Source organism: Passer domesticus, chromosome 8, assembly GCF_036417665.1.
Source record: "Passer domesticus isolate bPasDom1 chromosome 8, bPasDom1.hap1, whole genome shotgun sequence".
NCBI lineage: Eukaryota > Metazoa > Chordata > Aves > Passeriformes > Passeridae > Passer > Passer domesticus.
The window spans coordinates 24,824,362-24,849,540 of NC_087481.1; the positions used below are offsets into that span (position 1 = coordinate 24,824,362).

At 50.9% G+C, this 25,179-nt stretch overlaps 1 protein-coding gene across 2 annotated transcripts in view; it reads left to right on the forward strand.

Moving 5' to 3' along the window:
• COL13A1 (collagen type XIII alpha 1 chain) overlaps window positions 1-25,179 on the forward strand; it is a 54,085-nt gene that overhangs the window by 11,497 nt on the left and 17,409 nt on the right. Inside the window, exons 10-31 of one of the 2 annotated variants that reach the window (XM_064429771.1) lie at window positions 1,034-1,090; window positions 2,782-2,847; window positions 6,348-6,464; window positions 6,911-6,952; window positions 7,768-7,794; window positions 8,529-8,564; window positions 9,820-9,882; window positions 10,466-10,492; window positions 14,110-14,154; window positions 15,870-15,902; window positions 16,436-16,462; window positions 16,983-17,045; window positions 18,820-18,873; window positions 19,869-19,955; window positions 20,401-20,454; window positions 20,655-20,699; window positions 21,269-21,337; window positions 21,894-21,917; window positions 22,332-22,385; window positions 23,042-23,086; window positions 23,372-23,524; window positions 24,299-24,397. In XM_064429771.1, the coding sequence (XP_064285841.1) occupies window positions 1,034-1,090; window positions 2,782-2,847; window positions 6,348-6,464; window positions 6,911-6,952; window positions 7,768-7,794; window positions 8,529-8,564; window positions 9,820-9,882; window positions 10,466-10,492; window positions 14,110-14,154; window positions 15,870-15,902; window positions 16,436-16,462; window positions 16,983-17,045; window positions 18,820-18,873; window positions 19,869-19,955; window positions 20,401-20,454; window positions 20,655-20,699; window positions 21,269-21,337; window positions 21,894-21,917; window positions 22,332-22,385; window positions 23,042-23,086; window positions 23,372-23,524; window positions 24,299-24,397 (1,287 nt within the window). The remainder of the gene's footprint in view (window positions 1-1,033; window positions 1,091-2,781; window positions 2,848-6,347; window positions 6,465-6,910; window positions 6,953-7,767; window positions 7,795-8,528; window positions 8,565-9,819; window positions 9,883-10,465; window positions 10,493-14,109; window positions 14,155-15,869; window positions 15,903-16,435; window positions 16,463-16,982; window positions 17,046-18,819; window positions 18,874-19,868; window positions 19,956-20,400; window positions 20,455-20,654; window positions 20,700-21,268; window positions 21,338-21,893; window positions 21,918-22,331; window positions 22,386-23,041; window positions 23,087-23,371; window positions 23,525-24,298; window positions 24,398-25,179) is intronic. The other variant, XM_064429772.1, reaches the window with a different exon arrangement.

The following is a 25,179-nucleotide window of genomic DNA, read 5'->3' on the forward strand; positions in this document are numbered from 1 at the left end:
GAGTGAGCTGGGCTGGCAGCAGGGAGAAGGGGGCTGTGGGGAAGTGCCAGTCCCCGTGCAATAACAGCCGCTCAGCTGTGTTTATTTAGTGAGCCGGCTCACTAGATTGTTATGTTAAAAAGAAGCCAACAGCACTGGTCACCCGAGCAGTGTCCTAAGTTCCTGTTACAGCCCTTGGCTCTGACTGTCCCCAGTGCTCAAGGTGAAAAGCAGTGGCAGGACCCAGAGCAGCACTGGGAAGGGAGCTGGTGCATCCCTGGAAGTAGCCTGGGCTCAGGCCTGGGGGCAGAGGCACACTGGTTTGGTGGGTCAGGGTTGTGGGGGTGGCTGGTGAGCTGCAGGGCTGTGACAGCAGGAAAAGGGTGGGTGCAAAGCCTCACATCCTACCAGCATTTCCTTGCCTCTCGTGGAGATACTTTTGGTCTCATGAGGCACCAAGCTCAGCATTATAAAAAGCCCATGAGTTGTTCACGGCTGAGACACGCTCACAGCAAGGGTGACTGTCCTCAGATCAACTCAAGGATGGGCTGTCCTGAACTGCAAGTTCAGGGAGCCAGAGGCACAGACCAGCCAGCAGAGGTGCAGTTCTCTTTCTTCCTCCCTGAATGAAAATTAGGATGGGTCTTGTTGCAAAAATGTGACACTGCTGACCGAATTGCAATTTATTCTTGCTTTTGTGTTTGATAAGGCTCTTTGTCAGATGTTCTGGGTGAGGAAATGAAAACCAGCATCCTGACAAACCGGGGATGCTGTTTCAGTTTTGTTTCATATTTGTTTTCTTAGGAAGGAAATACAAGGTTAGGATATGTGCCTTGGCTCTTGTAGTTTCCTATTTTTTTGTCTGTATGAGTCTGTGTGGCCTGCACTGCTGTGAGGGATGAGCCCATGCATTGGTGCTGCCCATTCAGGGTGAGAGGGCCCCTGAAATGCTGCCCAGTGCCAGTCAGGGGAACGGGGGGACCAGCCATGCTGCTCAGAAATGCTGTTTGTCTCACTGACCCCGTTTGTCTCGTGTGTGTTCCCTGTTCCCCAGGAGTACCTAAGTACCACACTTGCAGCCCTGCGCTCTAACCAGATCCTCACGCTGAAGGTTTGTGGGTGGTGCTCTGAGGGGACCCAGTTCTGATGCAAAGGCTCGAGGGTGCAGATCCAATATTGCACGCTGCTTTCTGAGGAAACTTCCCATTGGAACACAGAGAGGGCAGGGCAGGAGCTGGGTGGAAGTGCCTTCAGATTTCTTCTCTCCTCAGTCCATTGCAGGGTCTTGTCTTGCCTGTTTTCAGGACTGGTTCTCTCCATTTTCCTCCTTATCCTTTCCAGCATCCTCCTTCAGTTTCCCTGTAAGCTGTGTGATATTTCAGGTGCCCTTCAGCACTTAAGCAGCCAGGCAAAGCCAGCTTAGCTGGCTCTCCTGAGCTAAGGGGCCTCCTGCACTGTCTTTTGGAAAGGGGAGGTTTGCCTTTGGGTAAAATCAGCCCAGCTGAATTTCCAGCAGCGCTGCTTTTGGAGTGATAGCTTGTGGCTGTCTGGATCAGTGCATTTGAACACAACCATCTGGTCATGATGCTGCAAAATTGGGTTACCTCTTCTCTTTGCAACAGAACTGGGTCCTTGCTTTCACCGCACACATGAAGTACAATGTTTAAAGGGGATAAAATGTGCTCCTTGGAAGTGAATGGTTTCTGTGGTGGGACACCTGTGGCACACCTCTGGGATCTGAGTGCGCAGCTCACGTGGGGAAATGTCACATATGGGCACCTTTTTGTGCCCAAGCACAGAAAAGTTCTCTCACCTCTCCCTGTGTAAATCAAGAGCAGCTTCAATGGAAAACTGATAGGAACAGGAAAGTGGATCAGGCCAGAGCAGCATTCCTGGGCCTGGAGCCGACATGGTGGGTGCCAGGGTGACAGCAGCGTGCGTGCAAGTGGAAACTGGATACGGCAAAAGGATGAACAAATGCTCCTGAGCTTTAGTGCATTTGATTTCTGCGTGTCCGGGTCAGCTTTGTGCCCTAAGGCAGCATTCCTGGCTATAAGCAGTCAGAAGGTGATGATACTGTTGAGCAAGGAAAAACAAAGCTCAGGCTGCCAGGGCAATGCCCTGCTTAGATGTCCAGCTCCAAGGCCTGATCTTGTCCCTTGGCTGTGGTGGTTGTGTCTGCCAAGTTAAGTGAAGCAGGCCAGGACCTCTGTGCTGACCCCAGCTAGCCTTTCTCCGCTCCCTTCCACACCTGGAGGAAGGGTTAGGCATGGAGATACAATATCGGTATATTACAGATACAGCGGGTTTCCTGTAAGAGAGCTAAAAAACTGCACTTGAAAATTTGGAGAAAATTATAATTCTGATAGATGCCCCAAATCTGATGGTGATGATGATAAGTTAAGAGAAGCAGTCCCATCACTGGACATCCTAGCAGAGCCAGCGAGGGATGTCTTGCAGTGAGCCCTTCCTAAGGAGATCAGCAGAGCTGAGTCAGAAATCCCCTGGCTAGGTTGTGTTTCGGAGCAGAGGGGGCTGTGAAAGCTCTGCGCAGTGAGGCACTGGGATGGTGGGTGGGCACCCCACACCTGCCAGGCTGGCCCCTGCTGGGTGCCCCGGGCAGCACGGAGCACTCAGAGGTGTGCCAGCAGGAACCTGCCCCGCGCCGCTCTCCCGCCGGGCTTCGATTTCATGGCAATCTCTCTGTTCCACTCTTCTCTGGTCTCTCCCCTGCTGCTCTCTGACTCTCGGTGTCCTAATGGCCTCCTTTGCCCTGCGACCTCCTGGTTTGATCTTCTTCAGCTGCTGCCTCTCCTCAATTCAGTGCGGCTGGCTCCACCTCCGGTCATAAAGAGACGCACTTTCCAGGTAGACTTCTCCTCCTTGTTGCCTGTTTCTGAGCTTATCCCAATGCTTGCAATTAATCAGCTTGCTACCTGTCTTTCTTCCCCTACAGAGGGCTTTCCAAGAGTTTCAGGCAGAGCTGAGGGACTTTCTTTAAAGCAGAGGAAATCTTTGATGTGATAATGTTGCTAAAAAGAAATGCAGTGAAGCCAGATTTTTGAACTAAAAGAAATGGGCCATGAAGCTGTTCTTGGGGCTGTCGACAAGCAGCCTCCTCCCTCAAGGAGTCAGTTCCTGCATATTCAATCTCCAGAAGAGGTTGGAAGCCTCTTGCTGAAATTCATCTAATGTCTGTGAAATTTAACTGAGATGAATGAATAGGCAAACGCTTCTTCTGAGGGCTAGTCTAGTCTGAGGCACTTGGGGAAATGTGTTTAAATAAGCTCTTAGAATGGTTTCATTAAATTGCATTAAATCTTTGTGTAAACACATTTATTTTGGTTTCCAGGGCCATAATTCATGTTTTGTTTATTTTGGGAATGAATTCATAAAGTGAATTACGGACATATGAATAGTGAATAAGAGTGTCCATAGTCAGAGTTCATGTGGCTTTTAATGAGCCCACTTTATGCTCCCTCGTTCCATCAATTGGGATTAGCTTTCCTGTGTGGACAAACTGCTGCAATTACCCTCCTGAAGTGTGCTGGGCACTCTTTATTGAGTGGCTGGGTTTTGTCACCCTGCTGCCTGTCTAGACAATCGGATACCAGCAGGGAACTGCAGGATGCAAGAGACCTTTACCATGAGGTGCCTGGTCCTTGCCCAGCTCTGGACCAATCCTGACCTTCCCACTTGAGCCCGTGGTTTCAGCTCAGTTTCCATCGATTCAGCACTCACACCATGGACACAGAGCCCCATGGACTGCGCTGTTTGCCCTTCAAAGTGACAGTCTGGAGAGCCAGGCCAAGGACTGACCTCTTGGGAAGGCTTTGAAAGCTGAAGTTCCTCTCCAGGATGAAGTGGGAAACTTGAATAGCTGCCCTACATCCTGTCGTCAGCCAGGGCTGCAAATTCCCTCTGTCCACAGAGGAAAACTTCACCGGAGTTTTGCCATGATCTGTTTTGCCTTTGCTGTGCTCATTCTCTAAATGCAACAGGGTCTGCTCCTGCAGATCTGCCAGCACCAGGCAATTCCAGGAGCCCAGCCTATGAGTACTAAGGAAAAAAGTGGGGTGAAAAATGGATGTTAGCACCAGCACCTGGAAGAGAGGAAAATCCTGCTGCTAGCTCTGAGCACATCAGCAGGAGTGCTTTGCCCAAGGTCTGGGGTTAGCTGAGCACGGGCTGAGTGGGGTCCTCTGTGAGGAGGCTGAGCAAGCATTGCATTGCTGGGGTGCAGGCAGGGTGGCTGGCTGACGTTTAAAAGAACTGAAAAATAGTTCCAGTCGGCAGCTAAAAATATAGAATGACAACTGAGGAAAATGACACCTGATCTCCCACTTACTGTATCCACTTAGTGTCCATTTAGCTCTGTGGGGGTCCTTTTGTGCTGAACACGTTAATGAGGCTATAATGATGTGGTAATAACACTTCGTGTGTTTAGGCATCTGCAAGGATAGGCGCTTGCCTAAACAAAGCCTGCTGTGCCCAAGACAGCAAAGTGAGGGTGATGCAAATATGACTTAGGGTGAGCTCCTTCCAGCCACTCCCTGTGCTGGGGCAGGGCTCCTGCTCTGCCATCTCCCTGTCCCCTACCAGCACCGTGCTGCATTTTAGTGCCCTAAATCTAGAGCATGGACTGGGATGGCAGAGAGTAGCTAAGGTGGGAATAGAGAGAGAGCCAAAGGGAGATGGGCAAAGCCCCCTTTGCCTTCCCATGGTGCACCCTTGCTTACAAGATGCACTGAGAGGAAAGTCTTTGAAGATGCAATGAGAAGTTAAGGCAGGAGGAAATCTAGAAATATATTCCAGTGTCCTCCCAACATCTTCATTAGGTCCAAATTACCTTCCCTATTTAAAAGCTCTGAGACCATTTATAGGATAGTTGAATAGCGCTGAGTATGATAAGGAAGCTTAGAAAAGAACCTTTATTCCCTTGCAAGGGCCACAGGATGAATGAAGATCCACTTTAAAACTGGGGAGAAGCAAGGGCACCCCTCCTGCCTGGCCCTGCAGGCTTCCCAGCGTGGGCTGAGGGTTGGGCAGTGAGGCACAGGAAAAGGGCTGTTGCTCCACATATGACCGAGCTTCTCGTGAGCCTGGCCCACGTGTTGGAAATTTTCTTTTAAATAGAGCTCATGGCAGAAAGGATGAAATTTGCAGCTTATTACTTTCATTTATCATTCTAAATAAAGCAAACATCCCTGTATCTGCATGTTTTACTGAAGGCAGCCAGGATAAACAGTGCACTTGGTAGGAACACAGCGGACAGATTTCATGTATTTTCCTCCAATGTGTAAGGTTGTAGAGAGGATAAATGCAGCAGAGACCCAACTGCACCCCCACTGACTTCTAATTGAGAAACAGCCATGTTTGGTTTCTAGATTCCCATGGATCCACCAAGGGAAGATTTTCAGATTTTAATTGGATCACCAGCAGTAGGCTGTGGTACTTTATCTAGGGAGGTGAGGCTAATAAGCGAGCAGCTTAGCACGGGTGCCACAGTGCCCTGGGAGCTGGATTAATCAGTTACAGGTCAGCAGTCTGGTATTCAAACGTGGTGCTTCCAACCCACAGTCTCCTCAGAGCCGCTTGGTGCCACGTCCAGGCCCTTGGGGCCAGATGACATTGCTGAGGCATGAGCCACAGCCACCGAGGGCTACTGAGGGGCCTGGGGAGGAGCTGGCTCAAACAGCTCCATCTCAGAGAGCTGAAAATGGCAGGTGGCTCAGCATGCACTGCCTTGTTAAATCTCAGAAAAACAGGCTCTGCCTGGTGTACATGGGCCTGCCTTGGGTGGGCTCCAGGAATGCCATGATGATCGTGTTATTTTCTTTTGGGTTTGCGGCATTTCTACTTTTGGGCCCTGGCAAAACAGAGGGAGTGTTGTCCAACAAATATAGTATGGGGGGAAACTGGCTGAGGTAAGACACTGTGGCTCTGCATGGAAGTGCCAGTGTCGTCACGAGAGGCTTTGCTTCACATGTGACTGTCAAGTGCTTTGGAAAGCCTCCTCAGAGACTCAAGAGACGTTGGTCTTTGACACATAAGTTTTACTTGGCTGGCTCAATGAAGAAAAAGGTCTCTTTGGACTGCTCTGTCATCACTAGATCCCTCTAGAAGGGAGCTCTGACCAGGTGACCTCAGAAGTCTTTGCAAACCGTTGGGTGCTGGCTGCTGCTCCCCAGGCAGCCCAGCTGTCCTCAGCAAGGCTCTCCATCACTCTTGGAAACTTCTCCTGGCAGTAACCTGGGGCTTGCTTCTATCTCCTCTGCTTCGGTCAGGCTGGCCTGCCTTGGGCCCCTAGGGTGGTGGTGTGAAGGGTTTGCTCTGCCTGCTGGTAACTCTTGTTTTACAAACTGCAGGGTGAACAAGGACAGGCGGGGATCCAAGGTCCCCCAGGGCCCCCTGGTCCACCAGGACCCCCTGGACCAGCTGGGCCTGAAGGAATCCCAGGACATCCTGGACCAGTTGGACCCCCTGTAAGTCCTTACCAAAACTGAAATCCTTCTGCTTCCCCACCCCCTAGGGCACAGGCTGTTTCCTCTGTTGCTTCTAGTGAAGCTGAGATAGGCACGGACAGGAGGCTTGCAGAGAGTGTGGATGTGTGGACAGGAAGAAGTTCCGGGGAAGGAGGGGAGTGAGAGGGAAGGCAGAGATGTGAACTGGGCACTGCTGCTATCTGGACACACAGTGGGTGACACCAGGCTCATTTCCTCCTCCTCAGCCCCTGCAGATGGCCCCGGGGAGGAAGTAACATGTGGGGTGTAATTGTCCTGCTCCCTGCCACCCCTTTGGAGCCTTGTCCCTGTCCTAGCAAGCAGCCAAGGAGGGTGGGAGCAGAAGCACCATTTATAAAATAAAACCATTGCTGAATGGCAGGGCAGAGGACAGAAAGTGCTGCTAATGTACCTCTCTCTTGCAACAGGGCAGAGCAGGAGAACCTGGAAAGCCTGGCAGAGATGGAAAGGTGAGTACCAGAATGGAGCTGCAGGGGCAAATGTGGCATGCTGGCTCTGCAGCCCCTGCAGAATGAAAGGAGCTTCCATCTCCAAGAGCTTTCAAGGCCTGCTAGCAGGAAAAGCAAGTCTTGTCCCTGGAGGCAAGTGCACCCCTCCCCACACAATACAGGGGTCAGCACTCTCATTTTTCTCTGAGAGATCTTCATCTCTGTCTGAGGAGCCAAGGACAGGATGGCTAAACACCTGAATTGCCAAAGCAGGTGGCATAGGCATCAGAAATCATCTAGAGTAGTTTTCCTTTCCTGCCTGCTCACAGGCAGCTCCTGCATAGATATTTTGTTTATTTATATTTACACACACATATGTCTAGTATGCTTCATGGTTCATATCAGGTAAATTGTTTGGGTATTTCTCATTTAGAGCCACAAGTGGTTTGTTTGTTAATACATTCTCTCTGTTTAGCTTGCCAGAGGAAGCTGCAAATGCCTGATTTACTCAGAGCTGCAGTGGGCTGGGAACAAGTTCCCCAAGCAAGCCAGAGAAACAGAAAAGATTCAGAGCATAATGCATAAGGCAAAGCAGCTTTTTAGTCTTCAAATTGAGCAAGAAAAACCTGGGGGGATGGAGCACTGTGGGCATAAGTTTATTTGGGTGTATGCACTAAGACATCTACATGAAGAATAGACTGGGGATGTTTGAGCTCACCAGTGCAAATCTCTAAGGGGTGTTTTGAATCAAACCAGCCAGCATCCCCCCATCACCCTGCTGTCCATGTAATGTCTACACTTTCCAACCCCAGTGTCTGTTTTGATTTTATCCACAGGGCTTACCTGGGCCTCCTGGACCAAAGGTGAGACATCTCACCTCGCTTAGAGGTGTAGAAAGATGATGAACAGAGATGGAGTCTCCTGACGAGGACAGATGTGTACATTTTGATGGATGGAGGAGGGGTAGAAGAGGTTACATCAAAGAGCTGAGAGGGATTTCTAACCCAGCTGAGCACTGCCTCTGGGGCCCAGCCCCTGTGCTGACTCATGGGTTTTGTCCAGGCCACACGTCTGAGTTGCATCTCCACTGAGCCAGGCACGCCTCATCAGCCCATCTTGCAAAATTGTTTGCCACACACAGCTTTACTGGCTTCTCCCATTCTCAAAGCATTTCCCAGTGCTTCAGGAATGGATTTTGCAATGCTATTGTTAACTCTGCCACGGTTTCCCATTTATTCACTTGCCAAAGTGCAAGGGAGGGGGTGGTTGTTGTTGTTTTTCAGCTGCAGCCACCCAACCTAATTTGTTTTTATCTGAGATATGTAGCCAGGGTGAGGAGATAGGAGCCATGGAGTTGGGGCACAGAGCTGACACGTGTTAGCTGTCTGCCAGGGCTTTCCTGCCAGGGCTCAGCCCAGTGCAGGTAGCGCTGGCCTGGGGGTCTCAAGGGACAGGAGCTCACTGGAATCACTCGGAGCAAAAGGCAGATTTTCCCCATGGAATGCTCTCCCATCCCAGCAATACCCCAGGGAAAAGGACAGAGATTTGTCCCTCTCAGGCCAAGCCTCACTTTCTTTTGTCTTCTTGCCTTTTGCAGGGAGATGCTGGGATTCAGGGATACCCTGGCAGAAAGGTAAGGAGGGAAGCTCCAATGTTGTTCCATGAATGAAGTGCTTTCTGGAATCATGGCTGAAAATCTGTGGCCTGTGCTGGAGCCTCCTGTGGAGCTCTGCTCCTGCTGGGTTTGCAACAGGCCCACAGATTCCCTGCTGTCACCTGTGTAAAGAGAGCCTGAGTTTTCTTTAACTCTCCAGCAGCTATGGAACAAATATCTCCCTCTGTGTGTGTGTGTGTGCCTCTCTACACCCAATTCCAGGCTGAAATGCATTTCTTATGCATCCAGACCCGTATGGGAAGCTGAAAAGGGCCAAATCCCTGGCTGTTGCTCTCTGGGATACAGGAAAGGGTCAATCCTGCCCTGGGTTAAAAGGCAGAAACTGGCGATGCCCGAATGCCTTCAGCAGCAGCTGATTAACAGCAGGGCTGTCAAGCCCCGAGGGTGTAATGAAGAGACAGGAAGAGAGACAGGGGAAAGGCACAAAGGGAGATCAAACAGGAGAGAGGGAATGAAGAGATACTGCTAAAGAGATGTCAGCTGGAGAAGGGGAAGGTGAATGTTCCCAGCAGGAAGGAGTCCTGTGTCCCCTTTTATCTCCACGTCGCTTTATGGGTGCTCTGCAAGCAAAATGGCAAGACCTGAGAGCTTTTTAATTAGCTCTGTATAAACTGAGAGGTTTTTGTTATGTCAGGAAGTGGAAATTACAGCCCCTGCAGACCACAGCCCACTCCTGCAGACAGACAGAATTTATTGCCCCTTCTCCCAGCGACCTGTGGGGTTTTCCATGGGGAGCCTGTCCTGTCCCGTGTGCGCAGGGCGGGCGGCTCTGGCAGCGACCTCCCAGCCAGGGCCTCTTCCAGCAGCTCCTCTTGCATGAAACAACTCATCCACTGCCCAGCCAGGAGCCCACCCTGACCCTGCAGGATGAGCCCAAGGCTTTCTCTGGGAAAGCTGGAAGGAATGGCTGAACGTAAGGCACCAAATCCCACGGGAAGGGAAAAGAAGGCGAAATGTTGAGGAAAGTTGTTAACTCAGATATGATGGAGGATATGGGACTGCTCCCTTCACTCCGTGCAGTTCATACACTGAGTATCTTTCTTGGTGCAGAGTGGTGCTCCTCTCCCAGAGACCCAGGGCTAGGTTGGTGTGTGTGGGACACCTCAGTATGGGACATCCCTCTCACACCTCTGCTGGCCTTTCTGGCAACCCCAGCTCCTTTCCTTGCTGCTGTGTTTGCTTCTTCCACTGTTTTCTTTGTTCTCTTCCTCAGGGTGAGGTGGGCGAGTCAGGCCTGCCCGGTGCCCGTGGCCTCCCTGGAGCCTCTGGCCCCAAGGTAACCCTTAAACTCCAGTCAGAGGGGCACCCCTCAGGGGCAGATAACCTGCTACAAGCCTATCCTAAAGGGATATCAAAGGCCAGGGGCTGGAGACAGTTCTCTGGAGCCTGGAATGAACCACGTAGACAGGAACACTTGCTCCTGTGTGAAGAATCTGGGCAATTGTTGGCCAAGGTGATTCCATGCTGTCCTGAACCAGGACCTACATAGTCCCCCATTAAAGAGTAAAACCAACCCAGCCTTTAGAGGCTTTTGCACCAGGGCTGTGAAAATGAGGGTACTCTGGACCATGAAATGTTTCAATGGTTTCTACACCCTTATCATGTACAAGAGTGGTAGTATGGGCAACCTCCAGCATCCACTCCAAGGGCCTAAACTGCCTTTGCACTCCCTGGGAGGGGAGGACTGCAGCCAGTGCTTGACTGGTACCATGTTGCTGTGAGGAGACCCTGAGTGCTGGGGTTGCATTTATCACACCGTCTTTTGGCTTCTTTGTCTCTTGCTGTTACTGCTTGCCTGGTTTCCCTTTATGTTCACTGTCCCTCTCTGTTTCCCCCCTTCTCTCTCCTTTGCTGGGCAGGGTGAAAAAGGGGACGCTGGCATCAAGGTAGGCATGACAAATATGTTTTCCTAACTCACAGTGGATCACCTGGGAGATCCTGCTCCTTGGGCTGATGGATTGCAAGGGGAAGTTGGGTGCAAGGCAGCTCAGTGGGGTGTTTGATGGAGTACACATCTGTGCTCTGATGAACCACAGGCAGGCACTCCGAGCTCAGGCAGTAAACGCTGCCTTCATCCCTTCGGTGGAATTCCATTCTTACCAAAGGCATTTCTCTGACTATGAAGCTTGCTGGTGATTTGTTGCATCTCCCTGTTTGATGGGCTAGGTTGGGGTTTCCTCATAAAATCTGGTTAGCTGACGCATCAAATCCGCTCAAACTCCACCATTCAGGCTGAGGTTTGGCACCAGCTTTTTGTCTGTTTCTGGACACTTTTTACAGGCTCATATGGTCTCTGCCCAGATGTTATCTATTTGACTGAAATTTACTGTACCCATATATTTAAAGTATATTACTCAATGTAGACTGTGCTTAAAACATTACAACATTGGCAAGTGTTCATGGCAGTCAGAGCACACTGTGTCATGCCATACATCTTAGACATCGTGAGGAAAGACTGGTCCTGTAATATTTGGAAAGGCATTAACTGTGACACGTACATTTCAAGTATTTAGTGTGTGGCATGCAGCTCATTTATCCTGCAGCACATACACTTTTTATATCTTTTCCATCTGGATGGATTGCTGTTTGAAGAGAGAAAAGGCCCCTTCAGAGCTTACCAAGGATGCATTACTTGGAGTTTAAAGAAATGTTCTTTGGGAATGTGGGCTCTGGGTACATAGCTGAATAGAGCAGCAGGGATTGTCTTCCTACAGGAAAACACCTCCTCAGAAATACTACAGTGAATGTATCTCCCTGTGTCCATCTCCCCATCAGTGTAATTCCCCAAGCACAAAGGTATTGCTCCTCTTTGTGCCAGTGTGAATGAAGATGGAATTGCACCCGGAACTGATGTGTTCTGAGGGCTTGGACTTTGCTGCTCTCTCAACAGCAGGTCTCCCATTAAACTGAGCTGAAGAATGAACTCTGAGTGTTGCCTGGGAAGGAGAAAAGGCTGAAAGGAGAAGCTGTGGTTTTTTTCATTGCTGAAAGTCCCATGTTTCACTGCTAGCATTGGAACACCTGCTTTGCTCATGCCCATGTTCAAGCACTAGCCAGCTCTTCATGTGGGTTCTGGCAAAGGGGAAGTCTCCAGTCATGTCTCAGGGTCATCCAGAGGGTGAGAGCCTTCCCTGGCTTGGGGCCACCCTGGAGACACAGTCCTGCTACTTGGCCCTTTATTTATGTCTTACACACCCCCCTTCAGGAAGAGCAGAGATGAAACCCACCACACTTTTTGGGACACAGCTCCAAATTGCAGCTCCAAAGGGGCACCTCCACAGCCCCAAAGCAGCAGTTTCTTTCACACACAGACTATCATTTTTTACTGTCAAGGTCACTTTTCTCTTGACTTCCTTTCTTTTTGCTCAGAGGAGTTGAAGGGAAGTGCAGACACATTCTTAAATCAGCAGCCAGACCTCACTCAGTGGCAGTTCCTGAGCATCCAACAGCACGTGCATTTGTTGTCTTTGGAAATTGCTTCTTTCTGTTGTCCTCCCACCTAGGAGGATTGATTGGGACTCTGGAAGACTTTAAAATCTTCCAATTTGGATCCAATTACCTGGACTACATTTTACCTTCTCTTTGCCTTGAGGAGCCCTGGACAAACACTATGATTCATAGCTGTAGTGGCCAATTCTGCATTCACTATCACTCCTTTGGCTGGCAGTGAAGAATATCTCTGGCCTGAAGAAGTTTCTTAGTATCACACAGACGCCTTGTTCATTTAAGCACCTCTCCCCACCCAGTGGCAGGGCAGCACAACCTAGATTGTCTCTCAACTGTTTTTTCAGTGGCCACCATTTGTACTTTGATCATGTGAGGACCTAAATCTGTGTCTCATGAAGGCATTTAAGCAGTGATTGTGATCACCTGGGCCACTTGAATGAGCATTTGACTTCGTGCCCCCAGCCTGTCACATTCAGCTTCACCGATGTTTTCTTACTGAAAGATCCATGGCATAAGGCTTTTTCTCATGCTGAGGAAGGAGCCACAATGTGCCCACAGGTTTCTTAATAAACCCCTGACAATTTGCTTCTCACAGCAAAGAGCAAAAAGGAAGGGTGTCTGCTTTAATTGGCAGCAGATGAGCTGATCAGCGTGAGGCATCATTGGCACCCAGAGGGGATAAAGCTGCTCACAGCAGGTAGAGCAGAGTGTGAGGTTTCTGTGTGAAGGGGAGAGGTGTAGCCTGACTCCAGAGAGACACGGGGGAAATGCTTGCTAAACCAGCATGAGGCTCAGGAGAGCTGCGAGGTGCTACTGGTTGCCTTCCTGAAGCCCCCTGGGGAATTGTGCTGGATGTTTTCCCTTTGGTACCCAGCTCCTGACTTGGCTGTGCCGTTCCAGTGCTGCTTTTGGTGGGAGGCTGCTGCTGCCTGGCACCCAGGGCACGGGGATCACAGAGGGAGCAGCCCAGCGGGTCCTCGCTGTGCTACAATGGCTTTCAAGCACTTAAGGGCTTAAAGATGTTCTGCGGAGTTGTTTTCCCTGCTGTTTGTCCGGCGCTGGGTTTCTTTCTGTTCTGCAGTGGCGCAGTGTCACGTTTGTCGCTGCCCTCTCTAATTAACCCTGTGTGATCCCGCCGGTGCCGGGGCTGTGCCAGCATCATCAGGCTGCTGGCTCCGAGCTGCCCCTCTGGGGGTTGCCGTGCTCCCTCTCACCGAGGGGGCTTTGCTTGTGCAGGGTGGAATAATTAAACAGCTCTTCAGGCGGGCAGTTCTTCCAGGAAAGTCTCTGGGAAGGGGGATTTCTGTCCCAAGCTGGGCTGCCCTATGGGGATGATCTCTGCAAGCAGGGTGGGTGTCTCTCAGCAGAAAGCATCGGCCTTCCCTGCTGGGTCTCACTTAAAAAAAGACAGGGAGCATAGTTGGGAAGGAGGGAGACCAATCCACGTTCTCCAGTACAAAGTATTCCTAATTATTGCTTTTCTTTTCTTACTGCTGAAAATAGGGCAGTTAAGTAGGCTGTGTAGGGCAGGAGGTGCCTGCACTAGGTCAGGTGTGTTATGGTATTAGAAGGTGTTTTACAAAATACAGTTCACAGGATGCTGCAATTACAAAAATTTATTTTTTTTAAAAAAGCATATATATCCCTACTAAATAACCCTTCCAAGCAAGGACTGAACACCCACAACAAAATGACAGCACCAGCATGCAGATTGCCTGAAGATGTTTTATTTTCTTGTTATCAGCAGACAAAATTCAGGCTAGCAGCACGAGACAACCCTTGGATTCTCTGTCTCTCCCAGTATTTTTGTTCACCCCAGAGTCACTGCAGGCCCTGTGCCCTACAGCAGGCTGGGATGTGGTAGCAGGGTGTGGAGGCTGTGGCACTGCAGTGGGGTCAGTCCTGCTGTAAGGCTTGAGAGGGTGGGGAAGACACTGCCTCACCTGGCTCAGGAGGGTTTCTCATCTCCTGTGCCCTGGACTCTCCCACGGAACCCTGGGAGGACTCACCTCCTGTCTCTTGCTGTCTTTCTCTGTGTGTCTTGCTCTGCTTCCAGGGGGAGAGAGGCATGCCAGGGCTGCCAGGAAGACATGGCTCTAAGGTACCTTGTGAGCAGAGGAGTGATGCTTGTCTGCCTGACCTCACCCTAGCACTCGACTGCCCCTGATGCACAGGCAGCTGTGTGTGTGTCTGTGAGCCAGTGACTGTCCTCAGCTGGATTATTCATGCTTCTAAATTGCAAAATGCAGGGCCTAATTTATGAAGGCAGTGGTGGGGAAAGACGTGTTTTACAGAGCAAATGGCATGCCCAGTCTGATGCTGACTTGCAACATCAGGATCTTAATGCTTTACACCAGTGAGAGCAGCCAGTTGCTGATGTTTGTAGGGAATTGGCATTTTGTAAATTGTCCCAGTTGACCACTGCAGGTGTGTGTTAGCCCAGCTGGGGTGGGCAGGGCTGCCCAAGTGGGAGCCTGGGCTAACACAGCCATGAATCAGGGTCAGTGTGTGAGCAGCCCTGCATGTCTGTGGATTGCAGTTTAAGGGTAAATAGTAGAAAATAACATGGTCTGCATTCACTGCTGTTTGAAGGCTGAAAAAATGAGGAACGGGCATCCCAAGGCTCTGCAAAGGCCTAACCAAAGCCACTTACTGCATGCTATCCCTTTCATGACTCCAGCCCATATTGCCTAAAACCTACTGACCCTGAGACAATCTGGAATGCTTTTTACCCCCATTTATTGCATAGAATCCCTGATCTCCATCTTCTGTCCTTGTGTTTTTTAGCTTTGTCCCCGATTTCTGTTTCAGAAAGCTGAGAGGTATGATCCTGCTGCTCTCTGGCTCCCCACTTCTCCTTGTTTGAACTTTTCCAAGCTTTTTTTCACTTTGAACTTGGCTCCCAGTCCTCTGCACTGCCTCATGTGCTACATCCCAACCCCTCATATTTCCCAACTTCTAACACCACTCCCTCCCTTCTCCTTAGTTATCCCTCATATTTGCCTTTTTAACTGGACCTTTACTAACCAGGACCTAATGAACGCTAACACAGGGGACACAGAGATTTCAGAGAGGATGGTTGACAGGGACAACCTGCTTTTTGCATCAGTGCTGTTGAGGGAAATGTGAAAGTCCCTGTGGGAGCAGCTGCCTCCTGAGGCTCCGAGGCACCTGTCTGGGATGGCAGGACAGCCAGCCTGCACTCCACAGTCCCGTGGGGGTGGCTTGCTCTGCACTGCAGAATGACACCTGAATTGCAGTGCTTGGCAGGCTGGTTTTTCCCCTAAGGTGTCTGGCTTCAGAGCTCTCCTGGAAGCATTTTACTGCAGGGTTTGTCTTCTGTGACAAGAACAGGTTGAGGGGGAATAGCAAGGCCAAGGCTCTAGGGTATGAGCCAGCCTTTCTCAGGATGCTTGAGCTGAGGTGTCTGGGCTCAAGCCTTGAAGTGGGGGTTTAGCTCTTGCATTCCTCAGTTACTTGACACTGTTCTGCTTGTTGGCCTTTGCTTCACTTGCAGGACTAAAACCAGGGGTGGTGGGGGTGGGAATCCGTTTGCCTTGACTGGGTTGTGCTCATGGTGCCTGCCTTTGGAAGAGCTTTCTGGAGCCCAGAGCCACTGCCATAGGTGAACAGCTGCTCAGGGAACGGGCACGTGTGCTGTGTGGTGTCACAGCATTACTTCTGAGCTGTGGAAAGGAGAAGATGTGGATTTGGGCATTTTTAGTTTCGCCTGACTGATAAGGTTTCGTTTAAAAAAAAAAATCTGTGTCGGATGAATTTCAAGCAAGGTGTATCTGTCTCTGCTCTCTCTGCCAGGGCGCTCCCGGGACGGCTGCTGCAGGGATGAAGGTCAGTTTTGGGCTGCAGTGCCTCGAGTGGGCACGGGCTGGAGCTGGGAGAGCGCAAGGCGCTGGAAAATGGTCGGACAGCTCCCACTGATGGGGAATATTGGAACTGCCTGCCTTTGGCAGAGGTACCAGACCTGTCTGCAGCGGGTCTGGTGAGCTCGTATGGCACAGCCTTCCTCTTCTGTGAAAACAGAGCAGGGAGTGCCAAATTCCTCTGTGCCAGCACATGAGTCTTGTCTAGCTCTGCTCTTTTGTACCTGGCAAACATCTGCAAGTACTGCAAGGTGGTTACTCTGTCCCATGGAAGCCATGAGTCTGAGGTTGGGTGGTTTCTTACAGCAGCCTGGGAGCTGTCACTCCTCTGGCTAATGAAGATAAAATAAGTTCCAGGCACAAAAATTTGCAACTGAAGCACTTTCGTGCCTTTACTTACCAGCTCAAGGCCTCTATAGATGAATACTCTGATAGCTCTAGGGGGATTTTTACTCTCTCCTCCTGGTTTGTCACTCTATTTTCCTGTCTCTTTCTCACCAGGGCGAGCCTGGGACTCCAGGAGAAAAGGTACTCTCAGAAGGTTTTGCTCTGAGCCTGCACTTCTGGTTGGTTTGTGTATTTTTCCCCTCCCTGAGCAGCTGAGGGAGCTGAGGAATGTCTGTGTCCTTCCCAGTGCCCAAATCCAGGCCCTAATGGCACCTGCCACTCTCAGCAAACTGGTAGTAGGATACAGTGACACCAAGTGAGAGAGGGACCATACTGCAAATATTTCCATCCTGCTGCTCGTGTCTGTGTCCGTGGGAATACCTTCCAGCTGCCAACTCCACAAGAGGCACAGGGCACACTTTGCTTAGGAAGCAGGTTCCCTCTGCCCCTTCCCTTGTCCCCTTCTACCTCCCAGCATTTCTGTGCCCCAAATTCTTCCCGTGTCCCTGCAGAGGGCTGTCCCCGTGTCAGTGCAGCACTGCCCCATCCCTCTCCATCCCAGAGCAGCTGCCTCCTCTTGTTTGGGGCTGGCTGGCTTATGTTACAGCATGTGACAGCCATGTAACACACACGTTCTCTGTCTCTTTTCTTCCCCACCAAGGGAGATTCTGGAGTGCCAGGGAGGATGGGCCCCCCAGGTTTGCCAGGGAAGAGGGGGCAGCGGGTAGGACACTGCGTGTTTGGGCTGGGTGTCCTGGCAGCAGAGCTGCTGTGTGCTGCATTGTGCTGCTTGCAGGGGATTATGTGTCCTGTGCTGGCTCTGGCCCCTTGGTGAAGTGTGTTTGTGTGTTCCTGCCTGCAGGAGGTGGGGGCTGGAGGCAGGCAGGGCAGCATGAGATGCCTGGGATGTAGTCTTGTCCCGGGAACGATTGAGGACAGTGCCACTTCTCTTGACTCCAGAAATAACACCCTAAACAGGGATTCAGTAATCTGACCTCCTTCCTCAAGAAATTCACTGCTTTGCATCCTAGTTCTGGCAGCACAGGATGTTTTCAGTAGTTCTTATGGACACGTGTATTCAAAACAGTCCTTGAATGAAAAGTGGGATACCAAGGCAGAATCAGGGATTCACAGAACCCTGGGACAGGATTAGGAATTATATTTTTACAAAAACCTTCAATGCCAAACCTGTTCCTTGTGTATGAGGTCTTGAAAATGTTTTCCCCCTTTCCAGGGAGGGAAGCATTAATTTAGCATTGTGCATGCTCTGGCAGGGAAGGAAACCTGGGGAAGTGGGGGGGCTTGCAGGTGGCTGGAAGCCAAATTACCTTGGAGAAAGGGGTCACTGCACTCTAGAATTGCCTGACAAAAATATTGCTCCTAGTAGATTATTTTCCAGGGAGCCACCAGTGCATGTCTGTTCCTGGAGCATTGATGCAAGTCCCCTGCATGTGAGATGAGTGCCCTTGAGCTCTGATGAGCAGCACCAGCCTCTGCAGGCCAGCAGCATGGCTCCAGGAGAGAGCTGGCCACCTGTGGGGGGAAGCAGGGTTTGAGTTATTCTGTATAATCTGTACCAGTGGCTGAGTCTTGGAGCTGTGGGGATAGTGGCTGAGAACACACCTTTCCCTGGTGATGCATTTGAAACATCTCTTCAGGGTAACAGAACCTCCAATGTCTCTCTCTGTCCTGGCAAAATGCAGACTCCCAGACAGGACACTGTGCCTGGAAAACAAGGGTTTAGCAGCTGGGTGGAATGGTCTGAAGAGAACTTCAACATAAAGACCAGTAATTGAGCTCCAATATTGAAAATATGGCCCAGGTGCCATGGTGAACTGAGCAAAGCCACTTCACCAAGGGAGTGCTGGATGCTCTCCGTTGCTCACTGCCCGTGGCATCCTCTATGGTGCCTCACACAGCTCAGCCTGCAGCTCTGCAGGCATCACCTTGCACCATCAGCTGCTGGCTGTGCCATTTTTGCCACTGCTGCCTTCACTGCTTATGACCAGTGCGTGTCCCAGAGCTTGGCTGCCAGCTGTGATGCTGCACTGCTTGGGTTTATTTGAGAGCATGATGGGTCTGGGATTTGGAGCTAGGGAAGAGGAGCAGGACATGGAGAAAGTCCTGCACTCCAATTGAAATTCACCCTGGGCAGCAGCCTCTGTGGGCATATGGATCAGGGAATTCTGTGCAGAAGAAGTCACAAGGAAAAGTGTTTGGCAAGCCAGAGGGATAAGGAAGATGCACAGGGGGGACTTTGGATCCTTTTCTTGTTCACCTTCCTTTGGAGAGAAATGGCAGTGATGTGCAGGGATAGTTAAAAGGGTGGGCAAAAACATGTAATGTATTGAGCTGGTACTGCTCAAGGTCTGTGGCCAAAATAAAATCCCTCGGGAAGGGAAAGAAGGTGTGAAACCAAGAGCAGATCACCCTTTTACTGCTCCTCCAGGATGGAGAGCCTGCAGAGTCAGCCTTGACCATGTCTGTTTTGCCAACAGGGTGAGAAGGGACGAGCTGGTGACCCTGGAATTCCTGGACTTCCTGGCCCAAAGGTTTGTCTCTTTCCTGATTTTTTTTTTTTTTTTTTTTTTTTTTTTGGTGGGGCTGCTCTCACCCCTTTTCCTCCCTCCCTCCTGTGCCCAGCTCACACATTCTTAGCTGACTGTGGCAGCATGCTCTGCACTGCTCAGCTGAATGTCATCTGCAGTCAGGGATATGAGGGAGGCACACAAAAAATGCTTTTTGTAGGAATGTGGTGAGGGAGAGGCTGTGGTCCTGGGAGCAGGACCTTGGAATCGTGTTCCAGTAGTTCCCCATTAAAAGCATGACCCCAGATGTAACGTGGCATTTCAGCCTCCCTCCTGCTCCAGGATCCATGCATGATGAGGAGCTGAGCTTTTGGGGAGCTGCTCTGCTGTGCTCTGAGCTGGAGGAGTAGCTTTGTGCTCAGAGGGACCCAGGGCAGGTCTAAAGCTAAGCCCTGAAACTGGCTTTTCCCCTGTGCTCTGAGATTTTCAGATAGAAATCACACCTTTCAAATCAGACTGGCACAGGGTGCTTTTTCTTTGGGAAAGGGGACACTGCAGTGAATGCCAGTGGCCATTTCATGAAGGGCTGAGGGTGTAGTGGCAAAGCTTTCCTGTTACTGCCTTACTATCTGCTCTGTGCAAAGGATATGGTGTGCAGGGCTGAGTGGCTGCTGACTGCAGCTCCAGAGGGAGGCATTCCAAAAGAAGCCATCATCAGGTGGTTTGGTCAGCTCAGTTTCATCAGCAGAAGAACACAGTGTTCAAAGGGAGGCTGGGGATGAGCCCTGTGCTGCCTGGTGCAGCCAAAGGGGGTGAGTGTGGCTGTGGCTGCTGGCAGGGCTCCACAGGGACCCTCAGGCAGGACGAGCTGTCCTGGTTCCTGGCCAGCTGCTGCCTCTGGAGCAGTGCTCTCTGGTGGATCTTGTCTTGGCTGTGTCTCTCTGAGCCACTATTTTGGCAAGTGAACTTAGAGGTGCAGTCTGAACTGAGACACATGGCTTGTTCTTCTTTGCAAACAGGGAGAGAAGGGAATTGCTGAGAATGCCTTGGTGGGAGCTAAAGGAGAACCTGGCCCTCCAGGTCTGCCTGGACCCCCTGGACCAAAGGTGAGTGATTTTTCTTTCACAGAGTTGTGTGTTTGAGGGACTGCACTCAGCACAAGGTATGTGGGAAGGAGCAAAGGTTGTATTCATCAGTGCTCATCTCTGATCACTGCTGGAGGGATATCAGGTTCTGCAGAGTGTTCTAGTACTGTTGTTCTATATGCTGCAGTTTGTGAACTGTTTTTGGAAGGAAAATACCCTTATTGTGCTCAAATAACTCCCCTGTAAGCTCTGTGAGAAACCAGTCTGAACACTCCCTCTGCACTGGGTGGAACAGCAGGGTGCCTGGTGGGCAGTGGTGGCAGGAGATTTGGGCTGCCTGAGAAGGTTTGGGTGCTTGGCTGGTGCAGTTCTGCAGTTCTTCCTCCTGGAAATGCAAAGGCAGCAGTGAAGTTGCACCCTCTCAACACAACACAAACCCATGCCTCTCCCTTTCTCTCCCTGGCAGGGAGAAGCTGGTGATGTTGGTCAGCCTGGTGCTGCAGGATCACAGGGAGAAAAGGTATGGAGTGCTTTTGCACAGCCCAGCTCTGGGTTCTGAGCTTCGCATTTGTTCCTGTGTGTACAAAACTTAGCTGAGAAGGAGAATTTTAAATCAAGCTGTCTAGCCCAGACTGTTTCAGAGAACCAGCAGAGTGAGATCCTGGAGTTCAAGAAAGTGCAGGGACAGGCTTTGTTAAAATTGTGATCTTGCTGTTTCAGGGGGAACGTGGTTCACCAGGAGACCAGGGACCCATGGGCCCAAGGGTAGGTGTTCCTTCACTGACATTGTGGCCCTTCAGAGGGGTCTGAGGATAGTGGGAGCACACTGACAGTCCAGATTGGGTCTTGCTGTCACTAAGAGTACTCATGGATGGGCAGTGGCTAAGTTTGAGCTGGGCTGTTTCTCTATACCCTCACCCCTACATTAGAGGAAAACTCCCAGGCCATCTCAGGGTGGCTCATTCATAGCAGGAGGTGGGTTTGGACAGCCCCATCTGGGCTCAGGCCCTTGACCTACCATAAAAAGGGCAACAAGAGGGTGGATGCATGCACACATCTAACAATTGGTCAAACAATCCAGTTCCTGGATCCTGGCCTCAACTTCACCTCTTCCCAGACTGCCAGCTCTGATGGCTGTGACATGGTGATCTGAGCTGGGCTGGCTACAATTCTGTAGGATCTCCTGCACTGCAGGGGCTCTCTTTAATAAACTAAGAACTGGACACTGGTGAAATGGACCCCTCTGAGCCCCCTTTTTCAGAGTGAACCCCAGCTCTGAGCCCCCCAAGGGAAGGGCAGTCCCAGCCCCTGGCTGAAGAGCTGGTGTTTTGCAGGGCCCCAAAGGAGAGCCTGGGAAGGATGAAATGATGGACTATGATGGGAACATCAGTGAAGCTCTCCAGGTGAGCAGCTGCCCTCCTGTCCTGTGAGGTGACTGCTGGGTGCTTGACCATTTCCCACGGGATGCAGACAGGGAGCAGTGCAGCTCTGCTTCCTTGGCAGAAGCAGCAAAGGGAAGCTTTGGTTGTGCCACAGTCCCCTTCATGCCACAGCTCACTGCCTGCAGTGTTTTGGTGAATGCCTGTGCACTGACTCTGGTGGACATAGAGGTGACATGAACGCCTGTGGGAGTGGCCCAGAGGTGAATAAAGTCACCAAAGCTTCCTCACAAGGAATGAGAGGATGGGGTGCAGTGGGTGAGTGGCTGTGCCCAGCTCTGGGCTGGCCTGGGCTCAACTGGGAATAACAGCTCCACTGTAGAATAACAGCTCTGTGGGACTTGGAGTGAGTTTTTAGTCTGGGTTTATTTTGGGGTTTTCCCCCCTCTTCTTAATTTTGTAAGCTCCTTACTCATCTGGGCCAGTGTTACATTAGTGGAGAGCAAGCCAACTCCAGGAAAAAGCTTGATTTTCCAATGGTTGTTTTCTTTTTTAATTGTTTTCACCTTTTTTTCCCTAGGAAATACGAACTTTGGCCTTGATGGTGAGTTGCTGTCCATGCTGTGGGGTTTTACACAAGTAGCCATATGTCCATCCTAAGCAGATGGCCTGACAATTTAGGTGCAGCTAAAACACTTGGCCTTTGCAATTGGGAGCTAAAGCTGGGGCAGCTGACAGCTGAAAGAAGAGCTCATCTTGCCTTCTGATCTTGGCACTTGAATTCTTATCAGGCTTTCATCTCTGCTTTACGAGGTCATACATGCTGCTCAGAACAGGCAGTGCTCAGAAGGAGCAGGGAAGAGCAGCTCTCAGGGCTCTCCACTGCTCATCTTCCCAGCAAAATATGATTTTAGGAATCCCTTGGAATATGCCTCTGTGATTGCCCCTTAAACTTAAGAGAGGTATTTGGTTTCAAACCACAGAAATGCAAATATGAAAATTTTTTTTCTTTATCTAGGGACCCCCAGGACGTCCAGGTGTGGCTGGACCCCCAGGGCCACCAGGACAGAAGGTATTGTCCCAGTTCAGCACTTGCAGACCTCAGGGAAACACAAGAGTGGCCCAGGCAGAATTCCCACCCCCAGATCTCCCCAGTGCTCCTATATTTCCTGTCCAGCACTATCAGGCTGTCCTGCTGTCCTCTGCCACTCCTCCTCACACACAGAAATCTCATTGAAATCTCTTTTCCCACAATGATAATGCCTAATCTGAAAGATGAAGGATCCTTTCTACTTGCCCTCCCCTTCAGGAAGCAGCTTGTGGGAACCAAACTGTGGGATGGTGTTGGTTGGGGACTGCATGACTGCACTGGGAGCTGGCAGTCAGGATCAACGAGATTGGGAAAATGCTCAGGCAGTCACATAATGTAATGTTTCAGCGGGGATTTTTTTTTGGGGGGGTGGTTATTTGTGTGGGGTTTTTTTTTTTCTTTTTTTTTTTTCTTTTTTTTTTTTTAATTCTATGACTGCAGCAAAACCCAGGGGTTTCCATGCTTTATTTTTGGTGATTACAGGAGAAAAAAAATTGGATTTTTCATGTTTTTTTTTTTCCTGTGAGTAGTCCATGCAGGCTATTTCTGCATTGCCTGCCCTTTTTCATCACAGTGCCCCACAGAAGGAATCAGAATAGCTGCTTCCAAAGTGCCCAAGTAACAATTCTGTGTTTCAGGGTGAAATTGGCTTGCCAGGTCCTCCAGGCCACGACGGAGAAAAGGTAAGGAATGATGCTCTTCCCTTCAGAGGCCTTACCTGGGGTCATCTCTGTCAGACATCACACTGTTGCTGTTCCCACGAGGAAAAAAACTCTTTTGCTTCACAGAAAGGAGCATTAATGGTTTGTCAGTGTCCTACATTTGTCATGGCAATGCTGCTTTGTCCTGTGTCCAAAGGGCATAGCCGGGAGGGACAGGATGAGCAGAACAAGAGGCTCTGAGCCAGGCAAGAACAGCCTTGCTCCATCCCTAAGTGTTTCCCTTTATCTTGTGTGAATTTCATTCAGGGACCACGTGGCAAGCCTGGAGAAGTGGGGCCCCCTGGGCCTCAGGGACTGCCAGGAAAGGATGGACCTGCTGGGATGAAGGGAGAGCCAGGCCACGTCGGGGTCAGAGGAGAGAAGGGTGACAAGGGGGAGCCAGGACAAGTGGGCTCACCGGTGAGTCTGTCAGAGCCTCTGCAGCTCCTGCTGGCTGCCCAGCTTGTGGGGCAGGGCCCCAGGGCTCCCTGGGAGCCTCAGAGCCCCTGCAGGGTGGCTGCTGCTGTGTGAAGTGTCACACACAGTGTGGGGGACCCTGCCTTCCTCTCACGTGTGTTGTCCTCTTGCTGGAGTGGCTGTCCCCAGGTGCCTGCCCTGCTCTCTGGGCACCGTGTCCCTTGCTCAGCTTGCTGCTTGTGTCTTGCTGGCCCTGAAATGCTGCTGGAAGTGAGCAGGTGTGGCTGTGAGCCAGGAGGTTGGGGCACCAGCACACCCCCTCCTGGGAGGGCAACCCCTCACAGTGCCAGCCTCCCAGCTTCAGTCTGTCACAGCTCCTGTGTGCCCAGCACTGCTCTGGGGGTTTGTGCAGCGACCTCCTGCCTCTCCATGGGATTGCCAGGATGAAACTCCAGCTGTCTCAACAGCTGGCTGTGGGGAGTGATTGCCAGCCCAGATACAGCAAACTGCATAACCCTGAGCAGAGCTTGGAGGCAGGAAAGCAGCACCCCATCCCCACTCTGGGGACTGCTGCATCCACAGTGACAGGAGGATGTTCAGCCATTTGTCCCTCTGCTTTCAGTGCTAGTGAAGCCCTGCATTTCCCTGGATACCCAGTGCGTGTCCAAGGTTTTCAGAGTACTCCTGGGATTATCAGAGCCACTCTTGGCTCTTACACTGATATATGTCTGCCTGACTTAGCTGAGCAAAACTCCACGAATCTTTCTTGATCTATAGGGTCTAGATGGCCCCACTGGAGAGAAAGGCGAACAAGGTGACCAAGGGATACCAGGACCACCAGGATTGCCAGGGCCCATTGGACTTCCAGGACTGACAGTAAGAATGGAAAAGAAAAGGCTGCTCTTTCCTGCTTGGTGAAGAGAAAATAGCACAGAGCAGCACATGAGGGCTTGTTTCCCAAAGTGCTGAGTGTCCTGGGAGCCTCAGAGCCCTACCCCTCTGCTGGGTGTCACAGAATGTCCCTGAGACCTCCAGGAATGTGAAACATGTGGTCTGTTCCCATTTCTCCTGGGGGAGCTGCTGCCTGCCAGCACATGGGTGGTGCACAGGAGTGCGCTCACTTCTCCTGAGTCTTCTCCAGGCAGCTTCAGTGGAGGGAGGCTCCTGGGCACAGCAGGTGGTGATGGGCTCTGCTGTGGTGTGCAGGGAGAGAAGGGGGAGCTAGGGAGCATGGAGACAAAGGGAATCCAGGAGAGTCCGTGGGTCACTGCTCCATGCTCCTGTGGGATCTCAGCAGCAGGGGAGGGGTGATCTGGCAGCAGTGCTGCTGGAAACTGTCACCCCCCTCTGGTGACACCTTGGCTGAGGACAGCAAGCCTCTGCTGTGGGGCTGCACCAGCCACCTCTGGCTCCTGATGCCCTCCTTTCCCTGACACAAGAACAATCTGTCTCACAACCACCAATCAATAAGCAATGCCTAGGGAAGAACAGATCTTGGAAAGCATAACAAATTCTTTCCTCAGCATTTGCAGTAAATTATTTCCTGACAATTATTTCCATGTGTATATGTACACATGTATTTTTTTTTCCCAAAAAGATTTCGGTGTTCTTGAATTTGCTTGTTCTTCCCTCAAAGCTCACCCCTAGCTTTGGAGTGC